The sequence below is a fragment of the Serinus canaria genome, chromosome 1 (genome assembly GCF_022539315.1).
Source record: "Serinus canaria isolate serCan28SL12 chromosome 1, serCan2020, whole genome shotgun sequence".
Classification (NCBI taxonomy): domain Eukaryota; kingdom Metazoa; phylum Chordata; class Aves; order Passeriformes; family Fringillidae; genus Serinus; species Serinus canaria.
In genome coordinates this window covers 14,243,708-14,257,708 of record NC_066313.1, presented here as the reverse complement: position 1 = coordinate 14,257,708, position 14,001 = coordinate 14,243,708, and the positions used below count along the sequence as shown (strand labels likewise).

At 42.5% G+C, this 14,001-nt stretch overlaps 1 protein-coding gene across 1 annotated transcript in view; it reads right to left on the bottom strand.

Moving 5' to 3' along the window:
* The window catches only part of JAM2 (junctional adhesion molecule 2), a 43,763-nt gene that overhangs the window by 12,041 nt on the left and 17,721 nt on the right, over positions 1-14,001 (bottom strand). The window contains exons 2-4 of the mRNA XM_009098885.4: positions 6,671-6,736; positions 3,843-3,956; positions 2,233-2,385 (exon numbers count right to left, since the gene is read on the bottom strand). Coding sequence (XP_009097133.1) covers positions 2,233-2,385; positions 3,843-3,956; positions 6,671-6,736 — 333 coding nt within the window. The remainder of the gene's footprint in view (positions 1-2,232; positions 2,386-3,842; positions 3,957-6,670; positions 6,737-14,001) is intronic.

Below are 14,001 nucleotides of genomic sequence, written 5' to 3'. Positions count from 1 at the left end.
CAGCCAAGGTGGGGGGAGAAAGTTTTGGTGTGTTGTAACCTCTGCTCTGGGGCAGGGAACCCATCTTCCCTTACACAACCTTGGGAAGGCCACATCCATGGGACATTGATGTGAGAGGCAGCTGAGGGGGTGCCTTAATCCATCAAAGACCCCCTAAAGTGCTCCCCAGAGTCATTCCTGAAGCCTTGCACCACAGGACTGCATGCGATGCAACGAACCCAGTCTGTTATAAGGGACAATGGCAAACTCCCCCTGCCCCCCAAGGGAGGTACCTGGGTTTTCCTACCCAGACTGAGTGTATATTAATCCATCAGATTCTATGCTTTTCTTCTTCACCACCAAGAACACCAGCTGGAGAGGATCAGTGAAACATCATTGGGATTTTCCTTATTCTGTCCCTGTTATTCTCTGTCTCTCACAGCTATTTCTTATTTCTCTCTCTCTTCTTCTCTCATATATTTACTATTAAATAAACCCCATACTATTGTCACTGGCATTTGGTCTTGTTTGCACCTTGATTTGGGCAGGGGCATTTCTAAGAACTTTGCTAATGGGATCATGACAACATGACAGCAGGCTGACAGTCATTGTGAGGAAGTGAGCACTTGATAATTACTACATCAATGAAATGAAGTGTAGGAGAAGGGCTGGAAGGCACAACCCTGCTACTGAGAGCACAGTAAAATTTATGAGTTGCTAAAAATGAAAGTGGTGCTTACTGCCAGCCTCCCCCCACCATATGCTGTGTCATCCTCTCTCCAATCTGTTCACTTTCATCCAACCCCAGAGAGTTTGTTTCACTTTGTTTCTTATATGCAAGAGATGGGATAACTTTGAATCTGTAGTCCAGCAATTGGCCCCTTCCCTACCCTAGTACTAAGAAACAGAAGTGAGGAAGAGGAAAAAGAGTTTTTGTATTAAAAGGAGTAAATTTTTGAGAAGTGAATGTCAGAAAGATTCACCGAGACATCAGCAGTCATCATAGGCACTTTATAAACCCCAGTCTGAGGACCAAATTCAATTGGTTACTGCATTCCAGTTTAAATTAAAAATGAACATTCCCCCACTCACATGCAGGAGAACTGTTTGTTCCTTCTACTATGAAGATGAACATATCTTTTTTTGATTTTTAAAATGTGAACAGAAAAGAAACTTAATTTTTTTTTTTGGTACTTAACATTATATAGAAGAAAAATAATGGTGAAAAGGCATCCATGGAACATTAAAAGAACAACTGATACCTTAACTAGTATTGATTGTTTTTTCTTGGTTGATTTTAAGATAAAAAGCAGAAATAAAGAAAACCAAATGAAATGCTAATTCACATTAACTTTCAAAAAGGTTTGTAAGCAACACATGCTGCCTCCCCACCCTTTCTCCTTTGACCTCGAAGACTTCAACTTTAAATTAAGAAGCCACATTTAAAACAGGAAAGCTGTTGTGAGAGTAGAAGAAAGTGTGGTTACTTCATTGTTGATGCCAATCAGAAGTTCATGTGTTTATCATCTTTTATGAAGAACATAGAAACTTTATGTATAATTTTTAATGACCAATTATTAGTTTTAATGGGACAAATGTAGAATCTACAAAAGCAAGTATTTTCTTTTGTTCCTGTACAGGTAAAAAAGGAAAACTATTGGCCTCTACCACTCATTCAGTGCAACAAATACCAAACCCAACGTGAGAAAAATGTGCTCAATATTCTTTTCCATCAATTCCTTAACTGGGAAAGAAAACAAAGACCCACAAAGAACAACTGCTCCCCAGCAGGCACGACCATCTCTCCTGTAAATAAAGTCCACTGATTGCCAGCTCTCTGGCTGTCACTGCACAAAAACTCTCTCCTTTTAAAACCAGGAGGAGACTGTAGCATCTTGGAACAAACTTCTGCTTATGAATATTTGATAAGTGTTGACAGATGCTGACTTTCCAGTGCCAAACACCATGATCATCTTATCCAGATTCTCAGTCACTGAGCGATTTCAGTTTAGAGAACTGAAACTCACTTTGATTTCATAAAACCCTAGTTATGTCCCTTTCTAATGCAAGTGTGACTTTTGCCAAGCTGTTTTGTGATGTTGTAGAATGTTCATGTGCAAGTGTGTCTATAAAACCAGCCTGAAGAAGACCCAAAAACCCAGCAGCCACACCCTGTGTGGACAACCCTACCTTCAACATCCCAACATGCCATCATCCAGTTTCTTTAAAAAGCCTAAGTAATAAAGTTTGTACCCAATACTGTGAGAGTAATAGTAGCCTCTCCCAGGCGTTGCCCCTCTTCACTCTTGGCACTGATTTCACAGCGGTAAGTCCCAGAATCCCTTCTGGTCACATTCCTAATTCGGATTCCTGTATTCAGCATCTCTGCTCGGCCTCGAAGATCACCTTCAGGGAGAACAGACAGAGAGGTTTCTGCTCTTTGCTTAGAGAATCATAGAATCACAGAGTGGTTTGGAGTGGAAGGGACCTTGAAGATCATCTTGTTCCATTCCCACTGCTGTGGGCAGGGACACCTTCCACTAGACCAGGTTGTTCCCAGCCCCATCCAACCTGGTCTGGAGCACTTCCAGGCAGGGGCAGCCACAGTTTCTCTGGCCAGCCTGTGCCAGTGCTTCACCATCCTCGCAGGGAAGAACTTCCTTTGTATATTTCCTCTGCATATCTAACATAAATTTCCCCTCTTTCACTCTGAAGCAAATACCTATGGCTCATTGGCTTATTCTGAAATCATGTACAATTTATTGATATTTTATGTCATATTATACAAGAAACTATGGCTCATTTGTTCAGTGTTAGCTACCTATCAGCAAAGAGCAATATGTAATCCCCTTCTCAATACAGTATGAACCTTCCATTTAGTCCAAAAAACCACCCTCAATTCAAAATACCTCCATACATTATTCATTTGGAAGATGGAATGCATTTTTCTGCAGGTGTTTCAAGAAAATATGTACAGCAGTAGTGAGGTGACTGAAAGACACCCCTTTCCACTACTCACATGGCAATCACTAACTTAATTACCTTAAAGAAAAAGTTGTGTGACCACAGCAGAATATTTGACATTTTAACTTGGCAAGAAAAACTTGATGGATTTAGCAAAAATACTGCCTTCTAACAACAAAGAAGTTTTTTAATTCTACAGCTTATTATGAAAGTTACATACACACACAGAAGCATGAGTTCCCGTGTTTCTCTAAATTAGATATATGCAGGAAAAAAACAAGTTCATCAAGGTCAACACATCTGCAAGCTCTACAAACTAACAAAAATCTCTGTGCTTTTATTTTACTTCTCAGCCTTTGTTTATTGTGTACAGTGTAAGAGAGACCCATATGTTCTCCAACACACAGAGCTTAAGTAACTCCCTTTTAAAACATACAATGAGAAAGTCTACTTCTGAAAAGAATACAAATAATTTATAATATACAGCTGAGTTTATATTTTATGTATATAAAAAATGCTGCATTATTCATATCTAAGCCTCCTGCTTTACAGGAGGCTTCAGAAACATCTTTTTAGGATAGGAGTGCAGAGCCTGCAGTAGTTCAGGGGCGTTTACATCCGCATGTTGAAAAATCCCAAGAAATCTGCAGTACCATATCTTAGTCTTTAATTTTATTCTATTTAACTTAATTAAAAGGTAACTAATAATTGATGATTTTATTAAAAAATGCCTTCCCCCCCCCCCCAGAGAACAATTCTCTTTCTCAAAATGACAGCTCTTCTATTTGAACAGCCAAGAGCTTTCTTGTTCAGTCTTATTCTTGGTGGTGTTCCCCAAGAAAGAGTCAGTAGCTATGCTAGAGAATGACATGTTAAACCGTCCATTTGCAGCACTGTACCTGTAAATTCACTGTTGTAGTAGACAAATGAGACTCCTTGAGATTGGATTTTCTTCCACTCTATTCTTAAACTCATCCCTTTCGAAAATTTGTGTTTGCAACTAAGAATAGCCTCTAGAGGGAAGAAAAAAAAATAAAGACAAAAAGGAAAATTAGAGATTTCAGTATTGTGTTGGTATACATTCAGGCTCCTTGAAATTCATGTTCCTCCTTCAAAAGAACTTGTACAGTCAGCAATGGCCAGATCTACTTCTCAAAGTGATGCTTCTCCAGATTTACACTAACACAGTGGGGAAAAAGAAAACAGTAATGTTCTTATACTTCAGTGGCTTTTAGGTCAAACTTCAGATGCTGGGGATTCCCATGCTGTTTGTTACTTTGCCCATCTAATATGGGAATATCTACTTTATCAATTACATTCTTTATTACTACCCTCATTTTAAACATTTCTGAGCAGATCACCCCTAAAAAAGGGGACTCTGACCCTGTTACAAACATATTTTTTGAATTACCACTCTGAATTCAGTCTCAATAGCTTTTCTGTTTAAATGTGTAACTTAATGGAGATGAAAAATATTTCAGTAAGATGGTTAAAGAAACAAATGCAATATAGACCTTGCTACCTGTAAACTACTAATTTTCCAATACAGGCCACAATATCCAGAGCAAAAGCCTTTATAGTTTTGACACGGCCTGTCTAGCTTTCATAATGCCAACATGCACTGCTGAAACATAATCAACCATCATCCTCCTATCCAGTCTAAACAAATGAGGCTGGAAGGTAATTAGGAGCTACAGACAGATCTACTCCCTTGCCTTTCAGAGTCTGATTTCCTAGGTCTGCTCTGAAAAGAAACAAAAGCCCAGACTGGTAGCCTTGGTGATACCTCACAGGGGAAAAAAATATCCAGACTTGAAAGAAAAATTGAGGCAGGAGGGCATTCCTTGCCAGAAACATGTTACACATGCACTGGCTGTTTTGAAAAACATACTGTACGCTCAGGAAGTCTGAGGTTCCTGACTTCAGGTTGAGTGTATGGGTGGAGGCTTCCTGAATCTTAAGATTTGCTAGTTTCCTTCCCATTTTGTTTTTTATCCTTCTAACAAAGAAAAACCATCAGTCGAGCTCAGCTTGCTTTTGCTACTGGCCTTGTGACAGCTGGCTTGTCAAATGAGCTGGTCTCTATTAGCTGACACAGAGACAGCTCAGCTGAAGTGTTCTCAGCTGAACAAGTCACCTCTGTCTCAAATGAGCTGTCCCTTTCTCTCATGCCACATGTTTTTGTTTCAGGAAAAAACCCTAGCACTGATGCCCACCCACTAATCTTATTCAGAGAAAAGGAATGGATGGAAGAAAGGGAGTGTGCACAGAACAGAGACAACATAATAAAGGTGTCCTTAGTTATAGCTCCCCTCTCCTGCTTTTCCCCATAATAATGGAGTCAGGGAGAGGTATTTTTCAGACTTGCATTAAGGTAGATCCACAGGATACTGTGCATCAGCACTGGTACTGCTAGGCCTGCAAAAGCCTTCAGGAATCTTGCAGAGATCTGCACAATATTTCATTTGGATTTACATCTGGTCTGGAGGTTATAATTGGTGATAGAATTATAGAATATCTCAAGTTGGAAGGAATGCCAAGAATCGGTGAGCCCAACTCCCTGCTCCTTGCAGAACTACTAAAACAAAACCATGACTAGGAGTGTCACCTAGATGCTCCTTGAGCTCTGTCAGGCTTGGTACCATGGCCACTCCCCTGGGAACCCTGTCCCAGTGCCTGACCATCCTCCTCTACAGTAAGAGGAGTTAGAGGAGAAAAGGAAAATGCATTTCAGACCAGCTGCACTCAGAGGAGTAACTGTCTATTTGCCCTACCACCCACCCCTTAGTGCTGCGACACAGGGAGAACTTGGCTCGGCATCTGGGCTGTGCTAAACTGATTCCATTCAATGTACAAATAACAAAAGAAAAAATGCAAGCCATACACAATATAAAAAGACAGAACCTAATCAAGCTTTAATATTAGCTGCAGCATTTCTCTCTGCTTTCGCCTGCCTTGAGCTCTAAATGCATTCTGTCAAGAGAAGAATACTTAACAGAAGTCCAGATGACAGTTTTAGAGACCTCTAAAATATTTGATTATTACCTCAAAAAGGTAAATAAGATTTAAAGCTCAGAGAACAGTTTCTTTGATCCCAAATTCCCACCTCTCTTCACTCAGACCAAATACAAAAAACAAACCCACATAACAAACCTCACACTGCAGTACTCCCCTTTCTCATCTACCCAGCAAATAGGTTTTCCTCTTTGCCTCTGTAAGTTCTCCACCCCATTATTTGAAGAAATTTGCTATTTTATATATGACACATATATGAGTACATATATAACTATGTAAATAGCCATTACAGCTACTGACAAGTAAAAATAGCCATTAAATTATTGTTACTTACAAACAACTAACTTATATCTGTTCTCTCTAGTCCTTCACTTTTCTGTCTTGTAAGATATTTAATGTTTCTCCTTTCCATCAGCTCCCATAATATTGTGTGGAAGGAGACCAGGCAGAAGTTACAGGACTGACAAACAAGTCATAGAACCACACAACAGGTGAGGTTGAAAAGGATCTCTGGGGTCCACCTGGGTCAACCCCACCTTGAGTAAGAGAAAATGGGAACAAGACAAAGATAAGGCAGAATCAGTGGAGAGAGTAGGCACAAGACTCCTCAGGAAAGAGGAAGAAAACATCAACAGCTGCACAGGTTCTGTATACCCAGTTTGCATGTATTGTGGATATATTAAAAATTATCACAACAATGCCCATACTGTACCTTTGAACTCCTCTGCTTTTACATTTTTGTTATCTGTTTCAATGGAGATTCCAGACACATCAGGATCTGCAAGGGGACAGCAGAAAAAGACAATTCAGCAGTAAACATTTGTGATTTCACACAAAGCACATTGCTTGTGCTTTGGCAGCTACAAGCAATATTTTTGAGACCTGCTCACACTGTACAAGTAAGACATCGCCTATGAGAAAGAGTACAAACTAAGAGCTAGACCAGGGCTGGCCTTGAACAGTTCGTCTTTTTTCTCCAGGTTCTGGCATCTGTAAAAAATAAGTAATTCTTTTTTACAATGGCATAATGATATTAACATGTAAGAAGTTCTACATAAACAGTAAACATTTTATGCTATGGTATTGTCTGTTTATAACTGGGGAGACATCTATTAATCCATAACTAACACTGCAAGGAGCACTTGTACAACCCCCTTCCCCCCCACACCTCTGGTAATTTCAAACAATATTGAGACAGAACTCAAAATTAAATTGGTTCCTCACACTCATGTATTGGGAACACTGAAATTCCAGAAAGAACAAGTGAAATAACCACTAGGCCTACACCAACCCCCACCCAGTTCCCAGGAGTTGGGCATGGGTATTACAATTAATCCACGTCAGGCTAGCAAGTGCTTAACAACAACTGAACACAGTTCTTTACACAGGTCTACTTTTTTGTTTTCCCCCAAAAGCATCTCAGGTTCTCTTGGTTTAGTACTAGTTTTGAAGACAGCACAGACACTTCTAATGCAGTCTGTTTCCTTCCTCTGCATCAGCCAACTGAACAATTGCTATATGTGGGTATGGACAAGAACTGAGAACCTGTTTCCATCAATGTTTAGAAATTTGACTTGGTTAAAAACAATCTTCTTTTGACTGACAGAAACTAGGAAAACAGCAAGATTAGATGCTCTTAAGCACACAGACTTCCTTCATCCATCCCAAAATAATTTTTCTTTCTCCTGCTTAATGGGGAAAGAGTTGCACACACCCTAGCAGATGAATATCTAGTCTTGACCTGAAGACACAAACAAATTAACAATTTCTTGATTCTTATGGCTGTCTTTTAGCAGTTGATTACTTTTGTTGAAGTTAGTGCCTCACTTCTGCCTTGAGTGAGTCCATTTGGGCTTTCAGTGCTCAAAGTTTTGTGTGTTTGAAGATATCATCAGGATCTCAGAATGGTTTGTGTTGGAAGGGATCTCTAAAGGTCATCTAGTTCAAGCTCCCTGCAAATGAGCAGGAACATTTTCAACATGAGTAGGTTGCTCAGAGCCCTATCCAGCCAGACCTTGAATGTTTCCAGGGATGGGGCATCCATTCCCACTCTGTGTTTGGGTAATGTGTGTCAGTGTTTCACCACTTTCACTATAAAACCTTTCTTCCTTGTATCTAGTCTGAATCAACTCTGTTTTAGTTTAAGCCATTACCCCTTGTCCTAACCCACAACAGGCCCTACTAAAAAGTTTGTCCACATCTTTCTTATAAGTCCCCTGTAAGTACTGAAAGGCTGCAATAAGGTGTTTCCAGAGCCTTCTCTTTCATAGGGTGAACAACCCAAATTTTCTCAGACTATTTTCACAGAAGGCATGCCATATCCCCATGATCATTTTAGTGGCCCTCTGGACTTGCTCCAACAGGTCCCTGTGCTTTCTACGTTGGGAGCCCAGAGCTGGATGCAGCCCTGCAGGTGGGCTCTCAGCAGAGGGGGCAGAGGGGCAGAATCCCCTCCCTGCCCTGCTGCCCACGGGCTCTGGGTGAGCCCAGCACACGGGGGGCTCTGGGCTCCCAGTGCTCATGGCCGGGGCACGTCCAGCCTCTCACCCACCAGCACCCCCAGGTCCTTCTTGTAGGGCTTCTCTGTTCATCCCCCAGCCTAGACTGGTACCAGGGGTTGGCCTGACCCAGGTGGAGCACCTTGAATTCAGTCTTTTTAAACATCATGACATTCCCATGGGCCAGTTCTTGAGCTAGTCCAGGTCCTTCTGGATGACAATCAAATCCTTCAAGTGTGGCAACAGCACCACTCATCTTGGTGTCAGCAAATCTGCCGAGGGTGCACTTGGTGCCTTTGTCTATGTCAATAATGAAGACATTAAACAGCACTGATCCCATACACCAGAGTACCCTATCATAGGTTTCTTCTCCATTAAAGATCATTCCTTACAGTTTAAGTCCAACACAACGGAGGAAATTCTTCATTCATTCTATTCCCTTGGCCTTTTTCCTCCTTAATTTTCTAGAGATTTTTTTCAGCATCCTTTAAAAATACAATTACAGTTCTACAGGTATCTGTAACCACTGCCTCAGAGGCATGGAGCAACACTCAGAAATGGTATCTGAGGCCCTGGCACTGTACCAAGAGTTCAGTCATTCATTCACTGTATACTGTGGTGGCTTGACCTTGGGTGGCTGCCGGACACCCACGCAGCTCCTCCTCCTCAACATGACCAAGGAGAAAATAGGATTAAAAAGCTCATGGGTCAATAGAAAGACAGGGAATCAGGGAGTTTAGGTAGCAGTTACCATCACAGGCAAAACAGACTAAATTTAGGGAAAAAAAATTAAATTTACTGCCAGTTTAAAACAGAGTAAATGCAGTAGTTGTGGGAATGTGCTCTTCTCTGCTGCTCCTTCCTCTGCATGCTCTCCTGTACTCCAGCATGGGCTGCTTTCTATAGGTCAGAGTTACTGCCAGGAGCCTGCTCCAACATGGATTCTCTGTGGTGCTTTCATGCTATCTCACATCCCCTTCCAAATACATGTCCAACAATTCCTGTGTCTAAAAGAACACAGCCTCACCTGACAGTGTAAAGTGAATTTTCATGTGTGCACATTACCAAAAGATCCAAATTGTGCATAGTTATCCTGTCTGCCATATGTTTCAATTTTATCCACTTTATGTTACCCCAAAAGTTACAATCAGAAGTTTATAATATGAAATAAATAAGACATGAAGAATTCTAGCAATGCCAATGAGAATACTGAAATAGCAAAAGAATATTTGCACTACAAATAGCACTTGGAAATTTTTTCCATCCCTCCAAGAAAAGAAAACTTTCCTACTGAACTTTAAAGAAAGAAATTTTAAAAATCCTCTGTATAAGCCCCCTCACACCCTGTTGAAACCAGAGGAGGAACACATTTCTCCAGCTCCTCCCAAAGCAACCATTTCTCCTGCAAGTCCATACACAGCCCAGCTCTTTTTTGATCAGTCTAGGTCTAGAATAGCCTGGAATCAGCAAGTAATTTTCTTTTTAACATATTAGGTCCTATTTAGATTTATGGAAAAAAAAATTAATGCATGACTTTTACCCAAACCATATTTCTAGAACAATACCTCCCCCTTGCCCCCTCTTCCCCCCTATTCTAGATGGCAATAGTTAACAAATCACATTTATCTATTGAAATTACTTTTTCCTTTATGATGGGGAGGAGCATTTTATTCTGAGACTGCCAGCAGCTAACGCTTGATAACACTAAAAGGAAGCCTTTCTAGGTGTCCAATGTGTGGATAAAACCATTTATAAATTATTGCCTCATCAGCCTCTTCTCTCTGGACACAAAACAGCTCGAGTACATGCAATTCACCACTGTATTAGATTCTCTGTTTCATGGGCCTGGAAATTTCTCTGCTTCTCATTAATACAGGTGTTCATGCAGCTCACTGTCATGATCAAAATATTCACAGAATATGAAGCCACAAAAGGAAAACGCATTTTATGACTTCTGGGGCAGGACCATGGTATCTACCTTCCACTATGGAAGTTATTACAGAATTACTTTGCTTTTTATTGGAAGCTTGCAACTGCAGAAAGTCCATATTTACCCTTACATCAAGGGATTTATAGAATACATGAAGATTCTATTATACAATACAATTAAGGAGAAAAATATGAGAAAGAGGGGGAGATAGGGAGAGAGAGAAGTTCAGTGTACATACAGCCCTCCTCCTCACACACACAAACCAACATATACATGGCCCTTTTTAAGAAGCTGTAAAGTTCAAACAGTAATGTAACATGGTGCAGAGACAGCTGACTATATTAAAACCATTATATATTCTGATCAAGCAGAAAGATAGAAGAGGTCCTTAAAACTAGAGTATCTCTTCTCTTAGACATCCTTCAAGAAATGTCTGTGCCAAATATTCAGAATCCAAGTCTTCAGCTTTGGATTTTAATTCACCTTATAAAGAGCAGTAGTAAAAAGATGACATATTACTGTACCAGTAAACCTTTTATTCAGGCTGCTTTTTAAAGACCAGAAAAAAAAAAGAGAAAAAAAGAGAAAAAAGCTGCTTTTACATGTCAGTAGCTATGTTTGTTTAGAAGTAAACTCCAAAAAAACACACTTTCCATTTGATAAACACTCACAGCTGTAAACTGAAACTACTGGCTAGATGAATCATTAAGGAAAAACATATTAGTCAAATCAAATCAAAAGAAACAGTGTGCCTGGAAGAAATTACATGAGAACAGAATCAAAACAAAGTTATAAGTACAAGAGAAAAAACAGTCTTGCATTTGTTTTGCCAAGTTCTAAACAACAGGTGGTCTAAAGGAAAGTTTAACAAAGGGTTTCTGAGGATACTGTAAATTTAGGAAGTCCAGCATCTCAAGAATAAAGCCAATTCTGTTACTGAAGTCTCTAAAAGAGAATAGGAAACCAGACATCTGTTTGGTGTTAGCATCCTTCAGACGTGACCTTTTCAGGGTAAAGCCTCAGCTACAGAATTAGGTGCTGATGCAAACTTCTCAGCCATGAAACTACCTACCACAAGGCACTCTAATGATACCTGGGCTTTTGCCATTGTCACGTTATTTAAGCACACTTGTTTTGGCTCCCTTTTTGCCATATTTCACAGAATCATAAAATCACAAGGTTGGAAGAGACCTTCAAGATCATCGAGTCCAACCCATGCCCCAACACCTCAATTAAACCACAGCACCAAGTGCCACATCCAGTCTTTTTTTAACACATCCGGGGATGGCGACTCCACCACCTCCCTGGGCAGACCACTCCAGTACTATATCACTCTTTCTGTGAAAAACGTTTTCCTGATATCCAGCCTATATTTCCTTTTATGCAGCTTGAAACTGTGACCTCTTGTCTGTCAGTTGCTGCCTGGAGAGAGAGACCAACCCCCACCTGGCTCCAGACACCTTTCAGGAAGTTGTAGAGTGACAAGGTCACCCCTGAGTCTCCTTTTCTCCAGGCTAAACACCCCCAGCTCCCTCAGTCATTCCTCACAGGTTTGTGTCCCAAGCCCCTCTCCAGCCTCGTTGCCTCCTCTGGACGCGCTCCAGTGTCTCCAGGTCCTTCCCAAACTGAGGGGCCAGAGCTGGACACAGCACTCAAGGTGTGGCCTCACCTGTGCCAGGTACAGGGGAAGAATGACCTCCCTGCTCCTGCTGGCCACACTGTTCCTGACACAGGCCAGGAGCCATTGGCCTTCTTGGCCCCCAGGGCACACTGCTGGCTCATGTCCATGTCAGCCAGTACCCCCAGGTCCCTTTCTGCCTGGGCACTGTCCAGCCACTCTGTCCCCAGCCTATAGTGCTGCCGGGGGTTATTGTGGCCAAAATGCAGGACTCAGCACCTGGGCTTATTAAACTCCATCCTACTGGACTCTGCCCATGCATCCAATCATTCCAGCTCTCTCTGCAGAGCCCTCCTACCCTCCAACAGGTTGACACACACTCTCAGCTTGGTGTCATCTGAAGATTTACCAATGAAGGACTCAATCCCTCATCCATGTGATCAATAAAAACATTGAACAGAACTGGCCCCAGCTCTGACCCCTGAGGACACCACTGGTGACTGGCCCCAGCTGGATGCAGCACCGTTCACCACCACTCTGGGCCGGCCATCCAGCCAGTTCCTAACCCAGCACAGAGTGCCCTGTCCAAGCCCTGGGCTGCCAGCTTTTCCAGGAGTGTGCTGTGGGAGACAGTGTCAAAGGCCTTGCTGAAACCCAGGTACACAACATCCACAGCCTGTCCTGCATCCACCAGGTGGGTCACTTGGTCATAAAAGGAGATCAGGTTGGTCAAACACGACCTACCCCTCCTGAACCCCTGCTGGCTGGGTCTGATTCCCTGGCCATCCTGCAAGTGCTGTGTGATGACATTCAGTACAAACTCTTCCATAACCTTACCAGGTACTGAGGTCAGGCTCACTGACCTATAATTACCAGGATGCTCCTTCTGGCCCTTGTTGTGAATGGACATCACACTGGCCAGCTTCCAGACATCTGGAACATCCCCAGTGAGCCAGGACTGCTGGTAAATGATGGAGAGCAGCTTTGCAAGCTCATCTGCCACTCCCTCATCACCCTGGGATGGATCCCATCTGGTCCCATGGATTTATGAACACCCAAGTGTCTCAGCAGTTCTCTAGAAGTAGCCCACAGACTACATAATCCATAAAAGGGGAAGGGGAAGGGGAAGGAAAAGCTGCCTACCTTTGGAGAGCACTAGTTATGAATTATCAAAAAACAGCCAGACTAGTAACTCCCATTCTTCTTAGTAGTCCAAGATGTGGCTGCTACAACCCAAAGGCTACCAGCCCTGCTTGGAGTGGCACCAGCAGGCTGGACCATGTTAACTCTGACAGCTGTTCCAGGCACCCAGGGCTCAGACACACCACTCTTCCCCACCCACGCTCCTGTCAGGGTCTGTGTTAAGCAGCTTTCCCCTTCCATGATCTCTGCTTGGTGAATGCCAACCTCCAGCAGGCATGCTGGAGAGAGACTGGGAGTATTCACAGCTGGAAAGGAAGAGAGGGAGGGAGGGAGGGAGGGAGGGAGGGAGGGAGGGAGGGAGGGAGGAGAAGGAAGGAAGGAAGGAAGGAAGGACAAGGAAAGGAAGGCGAAGGAAGGAAGGAAGGAAGGAAGGAAGGAAGGAAGGAAGCGAAGGAAGGATAGGAAGGAAGGAAGGAAGGAAGGAAGGAAGGAAGGAAGGAAGGAAGGAAGGAAGGAAGGAGGAAGGAAGGAAGGAAGAAGGAAGGAAGGAAGGAAGGAAGGAAGGAAGGAAGGAAGGAACGGAAGGAAGGAAGGAAGGAAGGAAGGAAGGAAGGAAGGAAGGAAGGAAGGAAGGAAGGAAGGAAGGAAGGAAGGAGGAGGAAGGAAGGAAGGAAGGAAGGAAGGAAGGAAGGAAGGAAGGAAGGAAGGAAGTGTGTGGGAAACAGGGAGAGTGGCAGAGATCCAGTAGAAATATATCACCCCTTCCAAGGTCCCCAGTGATATCTCCCTGCTTCCCTCCATCTGGTCTTCTTGGCAATGAGGGTCCCCCACCATAAAGTGGTAGAATCCAATGG